The sequence below is a fragment of the Oncorhynchus clarkii genome, chromosome 22 (genome assembly GCF_045791955.1).
Source record: "Oncorhynchus clarkii lewisi isolate Uvic-CL-2024 chromosome 22, UVic_Ocla_1.0, whole genome shotgun sequence".
NCBI lineage: Eukaryota > Metazoa > Chordata > Actinopteri > Salmoniformes > Salmonidae > Oncorhynchus > Oncorhynchus clarkii.
The window spans coordinates 139,549-163,726 of record NC_092168.1 but is presented as its reverse complement, the minus strand read 5'-3'; the positions used below and the strand labels follow the sequence as shown (position 1 = coordinate 163,726).

The window sequence follows — 24,178 nt, the reverse complement described above, 5'->3', positions numbered from 1 at the left end:
ATTCCTATTTGACTCAGCCATGCCTCCCTGCCTGTCCAACATTTCCTCATCTCCCACCCCTTCTAATACGACTTTCCCCGATGCTTCTCCCTCTTTTTCCCCCTGCTACAAAGTTTCTCCCTGCAGGCAGTCACTGAGTATGTAGTGCTAAAAGGAGCTCCTTAAACTTGACCCCCAAAAACCATCTGGGTCAGATGGTTTAGACCCTTTCTTCTTTAAGGTTGCTGCCCCTATCATTGCCAAGCCTGTCTCTCCTTCCTGGGGAGGTTCCCAATGCATGGAAGGCAGCCACAGTTCATCCTTTATTTAAAAAAGGGGGAGATCAAACTGATCCTAACTGTTTTGCCCTGTTTATCAAAAGCGTTGGAAACACTAGTCAATAATCAACTGACTGGCTTTCTTGATGTCTAGAGTATTCTCTCAGGTATGCAATCTGGTTTCCGCTCAGGTTATGAATGTGTCACTGCAACCGTAAAGGTTCTCAATGATGCCACCATTGCCCTTGATTCTAAGCAATATTGTACTGCTATTTTTATTGACTTGATACGGTATAACATTCCATTCTTGTGGGCCGGCTAAGGAGTGTTGGTGTCTCTGAGGGGTCTTTAGCCTGGTTTGTTAACTACCTCTCTCAAAGAATGCAGTAAGTCAGAAAATCTGCTGTCTCAGCCACTGCCTGTCACCAAGGGAGTAACCCAAGGCTCGATCCTAGGCCCCACGCTCTTCTCAATTTACGTCAACATAGCTCAGGCAGTAGGAAGCTCTCTCATCCATTTATATGCAGATGATACAGTCTTATACTAAGCTGGCCCCTACCCGAATTTTGTGTTAAATGCTCTGCAACAAGCTTTCTATTCCCTTAACCCTGTTCTGAACACCCCCAAAACAAATGTCATGTGGTAAGAAGAACGCCCCTCTCCCCACAGGTGTGAGACCTACCTCTGAGGGTTTAGAGCTTGAGGTAGTCACCTCATACAAGTACTTGGGAGTATGGCTAGATGGTACACTGTCCTTCTATCAGCACATATCAAAGCTGCAGGCTAAAGTTTAATCTAGGACTTGGTTTCCTCTATCGTAAATCGCTCCTCTTTCACCCCAGCTGCCAAACTAACCCTGATTCAGATGACCATCCTACCCGTGCTAGATTACGGAGACATAATTTATAGATTGACAGATAAGGGTGCTCTCGAGCGGCTAGATGTTCTTTACCATTTGTCCATCAGATTTGCCACCAATGCTCCTTATAGGACACATCACCGCACTCTATACTCCTCTGTAAACTGGTCATCTATGTATACCCGTCACAAGACCAACTTGTTGATGCTTATTTATAAAACCCTCTTAGGCCTCATTCCCCCGCATCTGAGATATCTACTGCAGCCCTCATACTCCACATACAACACCCATTCTGCCAGTCACATTCTGTTAAAGGTCCCCAAAGCACACACATCCCTGGGTCGCTCCTCTTTTCAGTTTGTTGCAGCTAGCACCTGGAATGAGCTGCAACAAACACTCAAACTGGACAGTTTCTCAATATCTCCATTAAAAAACTCAATCATGGACATTCTTACCGACAGTTGTGGCTGCTTTGTGTGATGTATTGTTCTCTCTACCATCTTGACCTTTGTGCTGTTGACTGTGCCCAATAATGTCTGTACCATGTTGTATCGCTGCCTTGCTAGGTTGTTGTCTTAGGTCCCTCTTTATGGAGTGTTGTGATATGTGTGTTTTGTCCTATATTTATATTGTATTATTATTTTTTGTTATCCCAGGCCCCCGAAGGAGGTAGGCCTTTTGGTAGGCCGTCATTATAAATAAGAACTTGTTCTTAACTGACATGCCTAATTAAATAATGGTTAAATAATTTTAGAAATCAATCTACACAATATCCAAAACGACATTTTTGTAAATAATAATACTTTTTTTATTTAACTTCTTGCTCCTACTTGAGACGCAGACATCTCAAGTAGGCACCTGGAAATGCAAATGCACTACGCTAAATGCTAAATGTACTCGTTAAAACTCAAACGTTCATTAAAATATACATGTAGGGTATTGAATTAAAGCTACACTCGTTGTGAATCTAGCCAACAAGTCAGATTTTTAAAATGCTTTTCGGCGAAAGCATGAGAAGCTATTATCTGATAGCAACACCCCAAAATGCCTGAAGGCGACGTAAACAAAAGAATTAGCGTAGCCGGCGCTACACAAAAACGCAGAAATAAAATATAAAACATTCATTACCTAGTCAGTGTGACTATCAGGTCTTGGTTACCTCCCTGACCAAGGCCCTTCTCCCCCAATTGCGCAGGTTGGATGGGCGGCCAGCTCTAGGAAGAGTTTGCTGCGGAAATATTTAGGTACCCTTCCCCAGATCAATGACTTGACACAATTCTGTCTTGGAGATCTACGGACAATTCCTTCGACCTCATGCCTTAGTTTTTGTTCTGACATGCACTGTTAAATTAAGGATGGTGGAATCAGGACATGTGGTAACTTCAAGGTCACAGTTAACTTGGTGTTTACCGCAGAGTTGTATCCGACTACTTTTTTGCAGACTAAGCTGGGGGTCAAAAGTCAACCTCTACCAAGTCAAGTTGCAGATGCACATGGATGAAAAGTCAAAGGAGATGCTGAACCCCATGACACACAAGGGGCTCTTCAGGTACTGACGTCTAACATTTGAAATCACAAGTGCTCCAGCTCTGATCCAAACGGCGATGGACCAGATCAAGATGGGTTTGCCAGGAGAACAATGCTGCCTGGATGACATCCTCGTTACTGGAAAGGAAGAAGGACAATATCCGGAAATTAAATGACCTTACTGTGGTTGAAGGACTACGGACTAACAGCGGCATCTGAAACGTCAAATCCCACAAAGTCAAGGCAATCTTGGAACCACAGCTTCTCAGAACGTGAGCAAACTAGGTTCTTTCCTGGGGTTACATAATTACTACAGACGCTTCATTCCGATCTTAGCAACGAAATGGGCAGAACAAAGTGAGGAAGCATTAATGAAAACTAAAGACTCCTGATGAGGCACTTCGACCCGTCATTGCACATCCAACTGGCTTGTGATGATTAGAGGTATACCGATTTTCATAACAAATCGGTAAATCTGTATTTTTGTTAGCCGATTACATTACAATCCACGAGGAGACTGTGGCAGGCTGACCACCTGTTACCTTGGTCCTTGCTGCGCTTGTGTAAGTTGCTAGCTTGCATTAAACTTCTCTTATAAAAAACAATCATAATCACTAGTTAACTACACGTTTGATGATAACTAGTTTTACTAGCTTGTCCTGCGTTGCATATAATCAATGTGGTGCCAGTTAATTTATCATCGAATCACAGCCGACTTCGCCAAACAGGTGATGATTAAACACGTGCATTCGTGAAAAAACACCATCGCTGCACCAATGTACCAAACCATAAACATCAATGCCTTTCTTAAAATCAATACACAAGTGTATATTTTTTAAACCTGCAAGTTTTTTTAAATGTTTTGTTTGGATATTATAGTTTCTGGATTTGACCATATGAATGACCTAAGCCTCGTATTTCTGTGTGTTTATTATATTATAATAAAGTCTATGATTGAATATTTGATAGAGCAGTCTGAGCGGTGGTAGGCTCGTAAGCATTCATTCAAACAGCACTTTCGTGCGTTTGCCAGCAGCTCTTCACAATGATTGAAGCACAGCACTGTTTATGATTTCAAGCCTATCAACTCCCGAGATTAGGCTGGAAATACTATAGTGCCTATAAGAACATCCAATAGTCAAAGGTATCTGAAATACAAACAGTATAGAGAAATAGTCCTATAATAACTACAACCTGAAACTTCTTAACTGCGAATATTGAACTCATATGGAATTGTGGTTCCTTTTAACATGTTCTCATGTTCTGAGCAAGGAACTTAAACGTTAGTTGTTGTTTTTTTTGCTTTTTTTACATGGCACATATTGCACTTTTACTTTCTTCTCCAACACCGCGTTTTTGCATTATTTAAACCAAAATGAACCACTTTTTTGAGACTAAATAGATTTTATTTGTGTATTATATTAAGTTAAAATAAGTGTTCATTCAGTAATGTTGTAATTGTCATTATTACAAAAATATACAGCTGAAGTCAGAAATGCATACACACCTTAGCCAAATACATTTAAACTCAGTTTTCACAATTCCTGACATTTAATCCAAGTAAAAACTCTCTCTTAGGTCAGTTAGGATCACCACTTTATTTTAAGAATGTGAAATGTCAAAATAACAGTAGAGGGATTCATTTCAGATGTATTTCTTTCATCACATTCGCAGTGGGTCAGAAGTTTACGTACACTCAATTAGTATTTGGTAGCATTGCCTTTAAATTGTTTAACTTGGGTCAAACATTTTAGGTAGCCTTAGGAGGAATGGGCCAAAATTCACCCGACAGAGCTGGTGTAAGAGAGTCAAGTTTGTAGGCCTCATTGCTCGCACACACTTTCTCAGTTCTGCCCACAAATGTTCTATAGGATTGAGGTCAGGACTTTGTGATGGCCACTCCAATACCTTGACTATGTTGTGCTCAAGCCATTTTGCCACAACTTTGGAAGTATGCTTGGGGTCATTGTCCATTTGGAAGACCCATATGCGAACAAGCTTTAACTTCCTGAATGATGTCTTGAGATGTTGCTTCAATATATCCACAATGTTCCTACCTCATGATGCCATTTATTTTGTGAAGTGCACCAGAACCAACCTGCAGCAAAGCACCACACAACATGATGCTGCCACCCCCGTGCTTCACGGTTGGGATGGTGTCCTTCAGCTTGCAAATATCCCCCTTTTTCCTCCAAACATAACGATGGTCATTATGGCCAAACGGCTCTATTTTTGTTTCATCAGAGGACATTTCTCCAAAAAGTATGATCTTTGTCCCCATGTGCAGTTGCAAACTGTAGTCTGGATGTTTTATGGCGGTTTTGGAGCAGTGGCTTCTTCCTTGCTGAGCGGCCTTTCAGGTTATGAGAACTCGTTTTACTGTGGATATAGTTACTTTTGTACCCGTTTCCTCCAGCATCTTCACAAGGTTCTTTGCTGTTGTTCTGGGATTGATTTGCTCTTTTCGCACCAAAGTACATTCATCTCTAGGAGACAGAACGCATCTCCTTCCTGAGCGGTATGACAGCTGCGTGGTCCCATGGTGTTTATACTTGCGTACCATTATTTGTACAGATGAACATGATACCTTCAGGCATTTGGAAGTTGCTCCCAAGGATGAACCAGACTTGTGTAGGTCTACAATTTTTTTCTGAGGTCTTGGCTGATTTCTTTTGATTTTCCCATGATGTCAAGCAAAGAGGCACTGAGTTTGAAGGTAGGCCTTGAAATACATCCACTCGAATGATGTCAATTAGCCTATGAGAAGCTTCTAAAGCCATGACATCATTTTCTGGAGCTTCCAAGCTGTTTAAAGTCACAGTCAATTCCCACTGGGATTGTGATAGTGAATTATAAGTTAAACAATCTGTCTGTAAACAATTATGTCATGCACAAAGTAGATGTCCTAACCGACTTGCCAAAACTATAGTTTGTGAACAACAAATGTGTGTAGTGGTTGAAAAACGAGTTATGACTCCAGCCTAAGTGTATGTAAACTTCCGACTTCAACTGTATATAAATAAATATAAACAAAACATTTTTACAAATCTGCCAATTAAAATCAGCTTTTTTAAAATTTATTATTTTATATTTTTTTAGAATCAGCTTTTTTTGTCCGCCAATAAAATTGGTATCAGAGTTGAAAAATCATAATCGCTCGACCTCTAGTACTTTAAAGTACTAGTTAAGAATTTGGGGGGGGGGGGGTGTATCTGTACATTACTAATGATATTTTTGGCAACTTCTACTTCACTACATTCCAAAATAAATACTTTTTGATCCATACATTTTCCCTGACACCCAAAAGTACTATTTAGACAGAAAAATTGTCCAATTCACACACTTAACAAGAGAACATCCCTGGTCATACCTACTGCCTCTGATCTGGCGGACTCAATAAATACAACCGCTCAGAGATGCTGGTCTTCTAGGCAGAGTTGCAAAGAAAAACCCATCTCTCAGTTAGGCAAATAAAAATAAATAATTAAGATGGTCAAAAGAACACAGACACTGGACAGAGGAATTCTGCCTAGAAGGCCAGCATCCCGGAGTCGCCTCTTCACTGTTGACGTTGAGACTGGTGTTTTGCGGATACTATTTAATGAAGCTGCCAGTTGAGGACTTATGGGGCGTCTTTCTCAAACTAGACACTAATGTACTTGTCTTTTTTCTCAGTTTTGCACAGGGGCCTCCCACTCCTCTTTCTATTCTGATTAGAGCCAGTTTGCGCTGTTCTGTGTGGGGAGTTAGACACAGCATTGTACGAGATCTACAGTTTCTTGGCAATTTCTCACATGGAATATCCTTCGTTTCTCAGAACAAGAATAGACTGACGAGTTTCAGAAAAAAGTCCTTTGTTTCTGGCCATTTTGAGCCTGTAATCAAACCCATAAATGCTGATGCTCCAGATACTCAACTAGTCTAAAGGCCAGTTGTATTGCTTCTTTATTCAGAACAACAGTTCAGCTGTGCTAACATAATTACAAAATACTTTTCTAATGATCAATTATTGACTAATTGGGGTCAGCCCTTACACAGACATACGCACTCTACACACACTTGGATTTTGTATTGTAGATATGTGGTTCTAGAAAAGTGGCTTGAGGGCACACGTGTTGTGAAAAGTGTTATGTAATGTAATATTTGTAATTGTATATAACTGCCTTAATGTTGCTAGACCCCAGGAAGAGTGGCTGCTGCCTTGGCTACTGGGGATCCTTAATAAATACAAAAATACAAATATGGCAGGGATCATCAAGCATATTTATTTTTAGCATATTTATTTTTAGCATATTTATTTTTAGCATATGTTCGGGGGGCCGGAACATAATTCCAAATCATTTCCAGACTGAAAATTGACCGCAAGAAGCCCAAACAGAAAAATTTTGACTAAAACATAATAATTTCAAATCTTACTTACATTGGCATTTTAGTCATATAGCAGACTCTTATCCAGAGCAAATTAAAGTGCATTCATCTTAAGATAGCTAGGCGGGACCAACATATCTCAGTCATTTTAGTAAGTGCTGCTTTGGGATTATTTAAGATACTCTTGAAGAGGTAGGGTGTCAGATGTTTTCGGAAGATGGGCAGGTACTCCGCTGTCCTAGCTTCAGGGGTAAGCTGGTGCCAGCACAGAGAAGTGCTTTGACTGGGCTGAGATTACATTTGTATACCATCACGTCTCTGTATTATGCGTGGGAATACTTGGGAACAGTTTTCCAAAACTAAAATCAAAATTGGAGCTGATGTTTCCACAGTTATTGTAAAAAAATAAAAATAAATTTTGCTCAGAAAACTTGAGGGGCCAAATAAAACCCAACACGGGCCAAATTCTCAAGTTGGGATCAGTCTTGTCCCATATAGTGCCTTCTGGTGGAGAAGTTGATCACTTTCGAATCAAGGACACTGAACAAAGCAGAAAGTAACAGACCGAACCAGAAGCCTTAACTTCTTTGGGGTACCCCCCCTTCTTCTCAATTTCCCCCTAAAGACATACCCTTATCTAACTGCCTGTAGCTCAGGCCCAGAGGCAAGGATATACATATTCTTGGTATCATTTGAAAAGAAACACTCAATTTTGTGGAAATGTGATTTAAATGTAGCTTCACTGAAAGATTCATCTTCCTAAAGCAACTCGGTCTCGCTGTCTATCTATTTCCTCTATAATTTGGGTTAAAGCTGTATACCTAGACTTTGTTTTAGCTTTTCCTGATTTATTCGCCATTAATTTAAATATATGAACTTGTTGAAAATGCTATTGAATCTGTACTGCTATGCGTAACACTCGTGGCTCCGTCAAGTAGGATTTGCAATGGCGAATTAACCTCTTTTACGCCAGCATTTACGACAAAGGCTGGTCTTCGAACGTATAACCATTACATATTGTCGTTCACCTCAGCTCATTGGCCATCTTCCAAGCTAGATTCCAAGATGATCAGTGGTCATTGGGCCAAAATACAGTCAATCAACAATAGACCGGTCCTACCATTGGTGTGCAATGAGGTCATTGATTGGTGTCTTCAAATTGGTTTGTTTTGGTCAATACGTCCCGGGAAAAGAACCATCAAGTATGGTTGTGTTAGTAACAACCAGAGGATTGCAATGAAACCAACCATGACTGGATAAACGTTTGTTGTGTGTGTGTGTGTAATTACCACAAACGCTTCGTCCAAAGTTGAATGAGACGGAAATCACGACGCAAGCGGTTTACAAATGAAGTACCCATGGCTGCTGCGTGCTTTGAACGGTGGCTTCACGTCATTTTGAAGATTTCAAAGTGTTGGAAAATGACATGCTGTTGGATTCCTCTCCTTTCACCTTCAGTGTGGCGAACACTCCCACTGACCTGCAACTTGAGCTTATCGATCTTCAGTCTAATGCAGTGACTGTTCAAAACAAATGTCACTGACGAGGTTCTATGCATCTCTCAATTAACTAAACTTCCCAAAGATTAGGAGTCATGCTCAGAAGATGTTCATACTGTGTGGGTCAAACTATATACGAGAACACACATTTTCAGTGATGAAATATAACAAGTCAAGGCACAGATCATCTCTTACTGAATCTCACCTCTCAGCGCATAGCGACGTCAGAAACTATACCTGAGTTCACTGCTAGTCGATGCCCATCAGAGACATCACTCCTCACACTGATTGAGTAGTTTAAATGTAAAATGTTGAGCTCCTCCTCTTTGTGTTTTTGTGCATAATTCTGTTAACTAGAATTCTGTCCGTGGTGCTGAATGCAGTGTACTTTTCCCCTCCGTGTAGTTCATTGCATGTTCAATAATGTAAATACCTACCAAAAAGGAGAACATGGATGTGGTTTATTTCTGTGCATTTAAAAAGTTAAGTAGCGTATCTGGATGTGATTTACAGTAGATATATCTGTCAACACAGTCATACACATGATGTGTAATCCTGTAATATGATTCTGGCCAGCGATGGCAAAAATATATTCTAATGTGGCCCTCCATGGAAAATAATTGCCCAGGCCTGGTATAGGATTACTAAGCAGTCCTCCAACCTCCGGATGGAGAATGTTTCATGCTATTGATTGTTTTCCCCTTGCCTTGCTGCGTTGTCATGTTTCTGGCATCGCAGCTACTGACGGACGGTGATGTCATACAATTAGAAAGGAGCGGTCCTTCATTTCAGTGTACAACACCAGGGAGAGTTATCCACTTCTTTCCTCAGGGCGGGTAACACTCCCGGCAGCATAGCTAAGGCATTCAGCAAGGGACACGCTGTGCCTGTGTAAAGAGCTTAGCACTATTTACCAGAGAAATAAGGTTATAATATGCCAATAAGGCTTCAAAACAGAGAGAAAATGGCTGTTTGGGAAAAGAGCACTAAAAGAGGAGGAAAAGGAGGAGTGGAGACAGAAATAATAGTGTAACTTTCCTATTTTCTAATAAAATTAGATTGAGAGAGGAGTCGTTATGGTAATGAATTCCAGTGTACAGTCGTGGCCAGAAGTTGAATGACACAAATATTAATTTCCACAAAGTTCGCTGCTTCAGTGTCTTTAAATATTTTTGTCAGATGTTACTATGGAATACTGAAGTATAATTACAAGCATTTCATACGTGTCAACGGCTTTTATTGACAATTACATGAAGTTGATGCAAAGAGTCAATATTTAAAAGAGTTGACCCTTCTTTTTCAAGACCTCTGCAATCCGCCCTGGCATGCTGTCAATTAACTTCTGGGCCACTGATGGCAGCCCATTCCTCCATAATCAATGCTTGGAGTTTGTCAGAAATTGTGGGGTTTTGTTTGTCCACCCGCCTCTTGAGGATTGACCACAAGTTCTCAATGGGATTAAGGTCTGGGGAGTTTCCTGGCCATGGACCCAAAATATCAATGTTTTGTTCCCCGAGCCACTTAGTTATCACTTTTCCTTATGGCAAGGTGCTCCATCATGCTGGAAGAGGCATTGTTCGTCACCAAACTGTTTCTGGATGTTTGGGAGAAGTTGCTCTCGGAGGATGTGTTGGTACCATTCTTTATTCATGGCTGTGTTATGGCTGAGAAGCAACCCCACACATGAATGGTCTCAGGATGATTTACTGTTGGCATGACACAGGACTGATGGTAGCGCTCACCTTGTCTTCTCCGGACAAGCTTTATTCGGGATGACCCAAACAATCGGAAAGGGGATTCAGAGAAAATTACTTTACCCCAATCCTAAACAGTCCAATCCCTGTACCTTTTGCAGAATATCAGTCTGTCCATGATGCTTTTCCTGGAGAGAAGAGGTCTCTTTGCCCTTCTTGACACCAGGCCATCCTCCAAAAGTATTTGCCTCACTGTGCGTGCAGATGCACTCACCTGTCTGTTGCCATTCCTGAGCAAGCTCTGTACTGGTGGTGACCTGATCCCGCAGCTGACTCACCTTTAGGAGACGGTCCTGGCGGTTGCTTGACTTTCTTGGGTGCCATGAAACCTTCTTCACAACAACTGAACCGCTCTCGAAGTTCTTGATGATCTGATAAATGGTTGATTTAGGTGCAATCTTACTGGCAGCAATATCCTTGCCTGTGAAGCCCTTTTTGTGCAAAGCAATGATAACGGCACGTGTTTCCTTCCAGGTAACCATGGTTGACAGAGGAAGAACAATGATTCCAAGCACCAACCTCCTTTTGAAGCTTCCAGTCTGTTATTCAAACACAATCAGCATGACAGAGTGATCGTCAGCCTTGTCCTCGTCAACACTCACACGTGTTAACTTCTTATGGCTGGGGGGGCAGTATTGACTAGCTTGGATGAATAAATTGCCCAAAGTAAACAGCCTGCTCCTCAGTCTCAGTTGCTAATATATGCATAGTATTAGTAGTATTGGATAGAAAACACTAAAGTTCCTAAAACTGTTTGAATTATGTCTGAGTATAACAGAACTCATATGGCAGGCAAAGGAGGAGAAATCAAAACAGGAAGTGAGAAACCTGAGCTTTGTATGTATTCACCAGAGTCCCCAATGAAATCTCCTTGAGATATTAATGATGTTGCACTGCCTGGGGGTTCAACTAGATGTCAACCATCAATAGAAATTTGAATGAGACTTCTACGTTGTTGTGGGAGTGAATGAGAGCAGACTGTATCAGGTGTCTATCAAGCAGCCATTTTCTGATCACGCTTATTCCTTATGGTACCCACTTGCGTTCCATTGATCATGAAGACACGAAGGAACACTCCGGTTGGAACTTTATTGAAGCTATATGTTAAAAACATCCTAATGATTGATTCTGTACTTAGTTTGAAATGTTTCTTCGACCTGTAATATAAAACTTTAAGTTTTTGTCTGATGTAACGCTGACCAGAATGAGCGTTTGGATATGTATACCAAACACGCTAACAAAAGAAGGTATTTGGACATAAATAACGGAAATTACCGAACAAAACAAATATTTATTGTGGACCTGGGATTCCTGGAGTGCTTTCTGATGTAGATCATCAAAGGGAATATTTATCATGTAATTTCTTTTTTTGAAATCTGACACAGCGGTTGCATTAAGGAGAGGTATATCTATAATTCCATGTGTTTAACTTGTATTATCATCTATATTTATGATGAGTATTTCTGTTGAATATGTGGCTATGCAAAATCACTGGATGTTTTTGGAACTAGTGAATGTAACGCGCCAATGTAAACTCATATTTTGATAAATATTAACTTTATCAAACAAAACATTCATGTATTGTGTAACATGAAGTCCTATGATGATCTTCATCAGATGACAAGCAAAGGTTAGTTATTAATTTTATCTCTATGTGTGGTTTTTGTGAATCTGGCTGGAAAATCTTTTGTGGCTATGTGGTGACCTAACATAAATGTTTGTGGTGCTTTTGCTGTAAAGCATATTTGACAATATATATATTAACAACGAGAATAGCTTTAAAATGGTATGAGATACATGCATGTTTGAGGAATTTTAATTATGAGATTGTTGATGTTTTGAAATTGGCGCCCTACACTGACTGGCTGTTGTCATATCGCTCCCGTTAATGGGATTGCAGCCATATGAAGTTAACGAGAGAATCACTGACATGACGTCAGCTGGTCCTTTTGTGGCAGGGCTGAAATGCAGTGGAAATGTTTTTTGTGGATTCAGTTCATTTGCATGGCAAAGAGGGACTTTGCAATTAATCTGATCACTCTTCAAAGCATTCTGGAGTATATGCAAATTGGCATCATACAAACTGAGGCAGCAGACTGTGAAAATGTATATTTGTGTCATTCAAAACTTTTGGCCACGACTGTATATTTGTGTTTTAGGTAATTGTCCTGATGAAAGATGCATTCGTTTCCCAGTGTCTGTTGGAAAGCCAACTGAACTAAGTTTCTCTTCTAGGATTTTGCCTGTGCCCAAACATAATTTGTATTCTGTACAAAAAGTGTATTTCTTTGCCACATTTTTTGTAGTATTACTTTACTGCCTGGAAAATGGATGCATGTTTTGGAATATTTGTATTCTAACTTCTTTTCACTCTGTAATTTATGTTAGTATTGTGGAGTAACTACTATGTTGTTGATCCTTCCTCATGTAAGGTGCCTTCAGAAAGTATTCGCACACCTAAACTTTATCCACCTTTTATTGTGTTACAGCCAGAATTTAAAATGGATTAAACTGAGATTGTGTTTCACTGGCCTACACACACACACGCAATACCCCATAATGTCAAACAGATACAAATACAGACAACAGATTAAAAAAATAACACCTTACGAAGCAGCAGGGACTGGACACACACACACACAGTAATATTGTTGTACGGTGGTATTGTACATTTTGTATTGTAAATATGCACTGGTGTAATAATGTTCTATGATGTACTGTTTTATCTTTGATTTTGTGTGATGTAAGTGAATTAATGTGTTTGGAACCCAGGAAGAGTAGCTGCTGCCTTGGGGTTCCTAATAAACACAATTTTTAGAATGTTTTACAAATTAAATAAAAAGCTTCAAATGGTGTTGATTCAATCCCTTTGTTACGGAAAGCCTAAATAAAATTCAGGAGCATACATTTAATTACAGTACTAGTCAAAAATGTTGAATGAGGTGTGTCCAGGGTTTCTCTATTTTTACTATTTTTGTCCTGACAACAAACACCACTAACCTATTTTACCACATACGCAATAATCATTTGGAACCTAACGGAGAGAGTCTACGAATGAGACCCAAAAAAGTACAGTCGAGTGCTCAAAACAAACCCCCGAATCAAACTTTGCTTTTGCCCGCGGCACACCGTATGTCAACAAATCACGAAGATAGGAGAGAACAGCTGCCATAAAAACTGTAAAGACTTGGCCCCAATTTACACCGTTGAGAAACGGGGGTTTCGTGAGTTGGTGCTAAAACTCAACCCAAGGTACCAAATGCAAATTGATATGTGACATGTATTAATGTCAAAATAACATGCAAAACAGGCAAGCCCCCAAAAATATATATATTTTAAGCCTATATTTATTTTGTTTGGAACTATAGTTGAAGTGGGTTTTTTTATTTACCTTTTTAGAATTTATACATTCATATTTTGTTACATGCTTAATTGAACACTTGCACAGGTTCTAAATAAAATAAATAATCAAATATCAGTAAGTACCTTAATTGTTAAGTAAAATTAAAAATGTAATAAGAAATAGGCCTTTACATGTGGTCATTTTATATGAACTATTTATAAATGTAATTTACAGAAAATGTGCTATATCGTGATATGTATCATTATCGGGATAGGAAATGGCCTATATCGTGATATGAGATTTTGGCCATATCGCCCAGCCCTATGACAAAGTAATGATGGACTGTCGTTTCTCTTTGTTTATTTGAGCTGTTCTTGACATAATATGGACTTGGACTTTTACCAAATAGGGCTATCTTCTGTATACCAACCCTACCTTGTCACAGCACAACTGATTGGCTCAAACGCATTAAGGAAATAAATTCTACAAATTAACTTTTAACAACGGATTCCAGGGGATTACCTCATGAAGCTGGTTGAGAGAATGCAAACAGTATCCAAAGCTGTCAAAGCAAAGGGTGGCTACTTTGAAGAATCTAAAATATACTTTGATTTGTTTAACAATTTTTGGGGTTATTACATGATTCCATAGTTTTGATGTCTTCACTATTATTCTACAATGTAGAAAATGGTAAAAATAAAGAAAAACCCTTGAATGAGTAGGTTTGTCCAAACTTGACTGGTGCTGTAAGTCACATATGTTGCATGGACTCACTCCGTCTGCAATAAGTATTTACATGATATGCGAATGACTACCCAATCTCTGTATGCCACACATACAATGATCTGTAGGGTCCCTCAGTTGAGCAGTGTATTTTAAGCACAGATTCAACCACACAGACCAGGGAGGTTTTGCAAGATGGGCATAAACCTTGTTAGCCACTAATTCTAATTGCTAGTTAGCTGGTCGGCTAGCTAGCTAATAAATGTACTGACCAAATGTAATTAGCTATACAGCTTGATATACACCAGTGATGGTGTAGACCAATATCAGCATGTTCGTGCAACAGTATCTTCTAAATCAAAGAGTAACACGCAAAGCATGAATATGTAAACTACATGAAGTAGCTAAGAGAAAACAGATGTAGATTGGGTCCCCTAGGAAAAACAACGCTTTGTGTTCCTACCCTGTCACAATAACTCCTCTCTGGCATTTTCTTCATTGTCACGTTAAGCATTTCACCCGTTGTATTCGGCGCATGTCACAAATACAATTTTATTTGGTGAATCGGTGTTTGAATTTCACTGCTCGATTGAGGGACCTTACAGATAATTGTATGTGTGGGGTACCGAGATGAGGTAGTCATTCAAAACTCATGTTAACCCCTTTATTATTATTATTATTCAGAGTGAGTCCATGCAACTTATGTGACTTGTTTAGCTAATGTTTAGTACTACATTTATTTAAGCTTGCCATAAGGGGTTGAATACTTACAAGACATTTCAGCTTTTCATGTACATGTTTTTTTTTTTACTTAACATTTTTTACAATTCCACTAACATTATGGGGTACGGAGTAGAGGTCGACCGATTATGATTTTTCAACGCCGATACCAATTATTGGAGGACCAAAAAAAACTTCTGGCCCTTCCTTGGACACTGTGCTATCTAACCTCCAAACGAGCATCAATGCCATACAACATTCCTTCGGTGGCAGCCAACTGCTCTTAAAATGCTAGTAAAACCAAATGCATGCTTTTCAACCGTTCGCTGCCTGCACCCGCATGCCCGACTAGCATCACCATCATGGTTGGTTCTGACCTAGAATATGTGGCCAACTATAACTACCTAGGTGTCTGGCTAGACTGTAAACTCTCCTTCCAGACTCATATCAAACATCTCCAATCTAAAATCAAATCTAGAGTCAGCTTTCTATTCCGCAACAAAGCCTCCTTCACTCACGCCGCCAAACTTACCCTAGTAAAGCTGACTATCCTACCGATCCTCGACTTCGGCGATGTCATCTACAAAATAGCTTCCAATACTCTACTCAGCAAACTGGATGCAGTTTATCACAGTGCCATCCGTTTTGTTACTAAAGCACCTTATACCACCCACCACTGCGACCTGTATGCTCTAGTCGGCTGGCCCTCGCTACATATTCGTCGCCAGACCCACTGGCTCCAGCTCATCTACAAGTCCATGCTAGGTAAAGCTCCGCCTTATCTCAGTTCACTGGTCACGATGGCAACACCCACCCGTAGCACGCGTTCCAGCAGGTGTGTGTATCTCACTGATCATCCCTAAAGCCAACACCTCATTTGGCCACCTTTCCTTCCAGTTCTCTGCTGCCTGTGACTGGAACAAATTGCAAAAATCGCTGAAGTTGGAGACTTTTATCTCCCTCACCAACTTCAAACATCTGCTATCTGAGCAGCTAACCGATCGCTGCAGCTGTACATAGTCTATTGGTAAATAGCCCACCCAATTGACCTACCTCATCCCCATACTGTTTATATTTATTTACTTTTCTGCTCTTTTGCACACCAGTATCTCTACCTGCACATGACCATCTGATCATTTATCACTCCAGTGTTAATCTGCAAAATTGTAATTATCCGCCTACCTCATGCCTTTTGCACACAATGTATATAGACTTTTTTTCTTTCTACTGTGTTATTGACTTGTTTATTGTTTACTCCATGTGTAACTCTGTGTTGTTGCCTGTTCACACTGCTATGCTTTATCTTGGCCAGTTGTAATGAGAACTTGTTCTCAACTAGCCTACCTGGTTAAATAAAGGTGAAATAAAAAAATAAATATACCCCGACTGTGCTTGCACAGAACAAGAGAAAGAGAGCAAGAGCAAGAGAAGTGACAATTTCCCTAGTTAATAAGATAGCCTGCTAACATGAATTTCTTTCAACTAAATATGTAGGTTTAAAAAAATATATATACTTGTGTATTGGTTTTAAGAAAGGCATTGATGTTTATGGTTTGGTACATTGGTGCAGCGATGGTGCTTTTTTCACGAATGCACTGTTGTTTAATCATCACCTGTTTGGTGAAGTCGGCTGTGATTCGATGATAAATTAACAGGCACCACATTGATTATTTGCAACGCAGGACAAGCTAGTTAAACTAGTAATATCATCAATGTGTAATTAACTAGAGATTATGTGAAGATTGATTGTTTTTTTTATAAGATAAGTTTAATGCTAGCTAGCAACTTACCTTGGCTCCTTGCTGCACTCACGTAACAGGTGGTCAGCCTGCCACACAGTCTCCTCGTGGAGTGCAATGTAATCTGCCATAATCTGCAAAAATGCCTATTACTATGTAAACTTGAAATCGGCCCAGCCGATTAATCGGTCGACCTCTAGTTTGGAGTGTCAGCCAGTGACAAAACATCTCAATTAAATACATTTTTCGTTCAGGCTGTAAAAACAAAATGTGGAAAAAGGGGTGTAAATACTTTGAATGCACTGTATGCATAGGGTGTTGAACATATAACATGTGCAAATAGCATATCAGCACATACGTGACATAGTACACAGATTTCAGTGACTATTTTTGGCTAAAAAGTATACAAAAAAAGTACCAGAGTTAATTTGATAGAGGGAGAAACCAACTAAGCAAGATTGTGTCCATGCATGCATATAGCATAGGTAGTGTAGTTATGCAAATGAGTTGTACCTTGCAATTAGATGCTTTGATAAAGGTAAGGCATTCAAAGAACATTTAAAATATTATATATTTTCTTCTCAGCTTGAGATTCTCAAAATAGTCGTAGTAGCCCATCTTAGACCAAAAATAACTGAAGCAACAAATTTGCAATGAATCTATTATATTATTCTGAAAAAATTGAGTGACTCAAGGACAGGTCCCTCTTGTACCAAGAAAATGTATCTTACCTCTGTTCCTGTTTTGACTTTTGACTTCAACTTTTGCCGCCGTTTCAGCTTCTTCTTGTTTAAAGCTTTCTTTCCCCTGAAACACATTGTAAAAAAGACATTAGCAAATCCAATAACAGCTGGGCCTATAGCTTATCACAACTATGTTAAGATAAGATTGTAACACATTGAACCCGCACATTGGCTAACCGAGCTATCTGCATTGTGTCCCACCAACCACCAACCCCTCTTTTACGCTACTGCTACTCTCTGTTCATCATATATGCAAAGTCACTTTAACCATATCTACATACTACCTCAAATCAGCCTGATAAGCTGGGGTCTGTATGTAGCCTCGCTACTTTTATAGCCTCACTACTGTACATAGCCTATTTCTTTAACTACCCATTATTCACCTAATACCTTTTTGCACTATTGGTTAGAGCCTGTAAGTAAGCATTTCACTGTAAGGTCTACTACACCTGTTGTATTTGGCACATTTGACAAATAAACTTTGATTTAACCGCAAAGTGCACTGTTGTGAGCATTGTGGGCCCTAAAAGTACAGAAATAGTGTCCTCTGCGTGTATACTTCGTATTTTGGAGAATAGTACGACATCCGGGAACTTTTTGGCATATTAACTATATCCATGCTGTGACCAATAAGCATACTATATACTCAATTCACGTCACAAATAGTATGGTTAGTACGAGTATTCGAACACAGCTTATGACTGGCTTCGAGGTCCAGATTTGAATTTGAGAGCCCTATGGGTACGGCACAAGGAAGTGACACACACACGAAAGCTTCTGTCCACAACATAACGGACTTGGCATTTGGATGGCGTAAGTGTATGTATTCACTTGCTCCGGTGGGCAGGGGACCATCCACACCACAGAGATCCTATTTAAGCAATACGGCACCTCAGGGGTTTGTGGTATATGGCCAATAAACCACGGCTAAGGGCTGTTCTTATGCACAACGCATCATGGAGTGCCTGGACACAGCCCTATTGCTATTATAAACTGGTTACCAACATAATTAGACCAGCAGAAATAAAAGTTGTGTCATACCCGTAGTATACGGTCTGATATACTACGGCTGTCAGACAATCAGCATTCAGGGCTGGAACCACAGTTTCTAATAATATTTATATCCTATTAATAACAGTTCTATGTAATTATTTGATCCACGCACCCTTCCTATCCAAAATACGATAAGTGATATTATTGTATTAAGACATTAGAGCATAAGTTAATGGTTTGAGCAAATAAGTCTAGCTAGCATAACCGGTGTGAAATGGCTAGCTAGTAGCAGGGTGCGCCCAACTAGTGTTTCAAAATCAGTGACGTCACTCGCTGGGACCTTGAAGTAGTTTCCCTTGCTCTGCTTTTGTGGAGTCCATGGGTAACGATGCCTCAAGGGTGACTTGTCGATGTGTGCAGAGGGTCACTGGATCGAGACAAGGTAGGAGCGAGGAGAGGGATGGAAGCGACACTGTTACACTAGCACTACCTAGCTAGATGAGTGACATGATTCTCGCTGGATTTGAATTCAGATATACAGTCAAAAGTTTGGACACCTACTCATTCAAGTCTTTTTTTTTAAAACTATTTTCTACATTGTAGAATTGTGAAGACATCAAAACAATGACATAACACATATGGAATCATGTAGTAACCAAAAAAACATAAGAGACCCTGGAGACCCTTGGCTTCATGAGGAATGCTTTTCCAACAGTCTTGAAGGAGTTCTCACATATGCTGAGCACTTGTTGGCTGCTTCTCCATCACTGTGGTCCGACTCATCCCAAACCATAGCAATTTGGTTGAGGTCGGGGGATTGTGGAAGCCAGATACTCTGATGCAGCACTCCATCACTCTCCTTCTTGGTCAAATAGCCCTTATACAGCCTGGAGGTATGTTGGGTCATTGTCTTGTTGAAAATGAGATGATAGTGGGAATAAGCGCAAACCAGGTGGGATGGCGTATCGCTGCAGAATTCTGTGGTAGCAATGCTGGTTAAGTGCTCCTTGAATTCTAAATAAATCACAGACCGTGTCACCAGCAAACCAACCCTACACATCATCCATGCTTGGTGTTTCAAAGACACGGCAACTGGAAACAAAAATCTAAAATTTGGACTCCGCCTAAAAGGAGATATATATATATATACACACACAGTTGAAATCTGAAGTTTACATACACCTTTGCCAAATACAATTAGTAACTCAGTTTCACAATTCCTGACATTTAATCCAAGTAAAAATTCCCTGTTTCAGGTCAGTTAGGATCACCACTTTATTTTAAGAATGGGAAATGTCAGAATAATAGGAGAGAGAATTATTTATTTCAGCTTTTATTTCTTTCATCAATTCATTCAGAATTGCCTTTAAATTATTTAACTTGGTTCAAACATTTCAGGTAGCTTTCCACAAGCTTCCCACAATAAGTTGGGTGAATGTTGGACCATTCTTCCTGACAGAGCTGGTGTAACCGAGTCAGGTTTGTAGGCCTCCTTGCTCGCACACACTTTTTCAGTTCTGCCCACAGATTTTCTATTTTTTTTCTATTGAGGTCAGGGCTTTGTGATGGCAACTCCAATACCTTGACTTTGTTGTCCTTAAGCCATTTTGCCACAACTTTGGAAGTATGCTTGGGGTCATTGTCCATTTGGAAGACCCATATGCGAACAAGCTTTAACTTCCTGACTGATGTCTTGAGATGTTGCCCCAATACATCCACAATTTTCCCTCCTCATGCATCCATCTATTCTGTGAAGTGCACCAGTCTCTCCTGCAGCAAAGCACCCCCACAACATGATGCTGCCACCCCCGTGCTTCACGGTTGGGATGGTGTTCTTTGGCTTGCAAGCCTCACCCATTTTCCTCCAAACGATGGTCATTACGACCAAAGTTCTATTTTTATTTTCATCAGACCTGAGGACATTTCTCCAAAAAGTACCATCTTTGTTCCCATGTGCAGTTGCAAACCGTAGTCTGTCTTTTTTATGGCGGTTTTGGGGCAGTGGCTTCTTCCTTGCTGAGCGGCCTTTCAGGTTATGTTGATATAGGACTCGTTTTACTTTGGATATAGATACGTTTGTACCTGTTTCCTCCAGCATCTTCACAAGGTCCTTTGCTGTTGTTCTGGGATTTATTTGCACTTTCCGCACCAAAGTACATTCATCTCTAGGAGACTGAACGCGTCTCCTTCCAAAGCAGTATGACGGCTGCGTGGTCCCATGGTGTTTATACTTGTGTACTATTGTTTGTACAGATAAATGTGGTACCTTCAGGCATTTGGAAGTTGCTCCAAAGGATGAGCCAGACTTGTGGAAGTTTACTATTTTTTTCTGAGGTCTTGGCTGATTTCTTTTGATTTTCCCATGTTGTCAAGCAAAGAAGCACTGAGTTTAAAGGTAGGCCTTGAAATACATCCACGGGTACACCTCCAATTGACTGAATTGATGTCAATTAGCCTGTCAGAAGCTTCTGAAGCCATGATTTTCTGGAATTTTCCAAGCTGTTTAAAGGCCCAGTCAACGTAGTGTATGTAAACTTCTGACCCACTGGAATTGTGATACAGTGATTTATAGATTATTTAATTTGTCTGTAAACAATTGTTGGAAAATGTACTTGTGTCATGCACAAAGTAGATGTCGTAACCGACTTGCCAAAACTATACTTTGTTCACAAGAAATTTGTGGAGTGGTTAAAAAACTAGTTTTAATGACTCCAACCTAAGTGTATGTACACTTCTGACTTCAACTGTAATATATATATATATATATATATATATATATATATATATATATATATATATATATATATATATAGAGTTATCTGGGAATATATCCCAGATACACACACTGTTCGATACAAACATATCTAGCTAAACTGGCTAGTCAAAAATTCAGCAGCTACTGGCGTCTTATTTGTTTATCTTTCCGAATTTGCAGACTAGCTACCTACATATATTCACCCAAAAGCAACCCCATACGAAGAGTAACTCTTACCAACCTTGTAACGTTACACCGCGTAAAAAAAACACCAACACAACGAAGCTAGTGAGGAAATGCTACAGGTTAACTAGCGACTCATTAGCTGACGTTAGCTAGCCAAGTTACCGATAACTAGGTAGCACTATTGACGGGTTTCTGCAAACTAACCTACCCATAACGTTACCCCACAGTAAAAGTATTATCACGACTGGACACTAACAGCGATCATGTGGCTAACTAGCTGTGTGAGCATGCAGTCCAACACTGGTGATGTGAAAACCATGCAGGTTGTTGGGCTAATTAACGTAGCAAGTTAGCTACGAAGGCTGCATACTAGCTCAGACAAGCCTGCAATTTAGAAATTTCACAATTCCAACCTACCTTCCTTGGTTTATCCCTTGCTCCTTGTCATTGATAGCCGTGGAATAAATCCTCCTGTATCTTTCCGCTAAAGCTCGCCCAGAGAGTAGAAGTTGGTATCGACTTCGGCAATCCGACTGGGTTCCCGGTGTTTGACAAGAACCCATTCCCGAACCAAAAGAGGAGAAATCGTCCCCAACTCCAGAAATGACGCTGATGCCCAGCCGCATCGAAGGTAATGGGGATGGCACAATCCCTCCACCACCGACAGCTGCAGCAGCACACATCATCGTTTTGGAGAACAATGCATATATTGCATCAGAAAATATAACAGCTACCTAGATAGCTTGCCGTTATATCACAACTGTCATTCGAAAATCCTACACCTCGTCATTTGTCCATCCTGAAATGCAGCTACATCCAGAGTATCTCCTAAAACGGTACAAACGGAGTCAACGCAGGGCAACTACGAAATAGGCTTCCAGTTCCAGACCGTGGAATCGGCACTTGTTTCCCTGAATTCCGAATCTCAAGCCATTTTGTCTTTGGAATTAATAAAGCAATACTCTTTTTTAAAGTGTGTCTTCACTGTGTAGTATTTCTTTACTCCGAATAGGCAGCACTTTCAAATGTGTTGTCATCTTAGCTTCTTCATCATCCTTCTTCTTCTGTGGGTTTTATGGTGGACTAGACACAAAAAGGTGTATTGCCGCCTCCAACTGGACGATTTGAAACCAAAATAAATCCATGCATAATAGTGAAACTAACTTAATCTACCCTAATAAAAATAGTGCATCCTTTTAGTTCTCCATATCTCCCTTCTCAGGCTCTAGGACCTGAGACGGTGGCTTGTGCCAATATTGCATGTAACTCCTTTGCTGAGAAATGTTTCAGCCCCAGGAACCGCTCCGCCGCAATTACTATGATTTATATCTTCCTGGACCTTCTCTCCATGACAGTGCCATTAATTACCATAGCTATAAATTCTACAAAGTCCACCTTCCGAACCTTTAAAATGTCAGGATCCTGCTGGTGAAAGGCAACCCCTGCGTGTAGGCCTATCCACTACCATGGACTCTTCTTGTGCACCATTCAAACCCTCAACCCATTTCACAGCTGCTGCATATGAAATGCTCTGTACAACCCTGACTTTTGCCACCTCATTCTCATTCACCCTTGTGGGGCATTCGGAAGATGTAGCTTCATGGTTCGCAACATGTCACATATTCATCACTTTCATAACACATAATAAGATGCTTCATCATCCTTCCCTGCTGCTCATTACTAGTTTATTTATTTATTTGTATTGAAAATGTCTGGGATCTTTAATTACAGAATGAAACACTTTACATGTTGCTTTTACATTTTTTTGTTCAGTATATCTCAATCTCAAAAATATTTAAATATATGGAAAATTGTAGGTATAAAATCAAGACTTCTCTCAAACCTGTATGGCAGATTGAGGGAAAGAGGATGGTCAGTTTGTCAAGGCCGATAATAACCTTTTAACAAAAAAATATTTTATTATTATTATTCATAATACAAAATCAACTTACATTGCTACATCAAACATGTCTAACGAAACAAAACACAGGTATTAACAAGAAAATACTCAAACCTACAAAAAATATCAATAAAATACAAAAAATAAACAATTTTAGTGCAATTGTATTCACTCTGAAAAAATCTTATTATAACGATTTAGAAAGATGTTGTTCTTGTTGTTATTCACTAGGGTTAATGTTTTAATAAGATAGTTGAATTCAATCAGAAAAAATTGTAATTTTGGTATAGAATTTTGGAATTTTTGTTTGAAGTATTTGACAACAAGAATAAAAACATGTACAATCATTTCAGTGGTCTTGTTATCATCGCAATAGTAACATACTATATATTTTATGTCAAAAACATAGGCAGTGTTCATAATGGTAAATATCTATGTTTCAAGGTTTTCCCAAAATTCTGACACAAATTTACATTCAAAGAACAAATGAGACAGATTCTCACCTTCTTTTTCACAGAAAACGCAGATATCATCAATACCCACAAATTTGAAAATCATAGAATTACATGGATATATCTTATGTAAAATTTTGAAGTGCACTTCCTTAACATTGTTTGGTATACAGTATTGCTCACTGCTCGTTACTAGTATTATGCTAGCTGCACAAATGATGACGTCAAGTAGTATGGTAATGATGAAACCTTCAAAATAAAAGCCTGCATTGCAAAACTGCAAAAACTCATTCAGAAGACATTGAATTTTAATCAATGACCACTTTTTTTGTACCAACAAGAAAAGACAATAGGTCATTT

At 39.7% G+C, this 24,178-nt stretch overlaps 1 protein-coding gene across 1 annotated transcript in view; it reads right to left on the bottom strand.

Annotated features, from left to right (window-relative positions):
- LOC139380072 (E3 ubiquitin-protein ligase MYCBP2-like) overlaps positions 1-22,382 on the bottom strand; it is a 275,571-nt gene extending 253,189 nt beyond the window's left edge. Inside the window, exons 1-2 of the mRNA XM_071122535.1 lie at positions 21,884-22,382; positions 17,521-17,596 (exon numbers count right to left, since the gene is read on the bottom strand). Of these exons, the coding sequence (XP_070978636.1) occupies positions 17,521-17,596; positions 21,884-22,152 (345 nt within the window). The 5' untranslated portion in view covers positions 22,153-22,382. The remainder of the gene's footprint in view (positions 1-17,520; positions 17,597-21,883) is intronic.
- Positions 22,383-24,178: the final 1,796 nt, after the last annotated feature.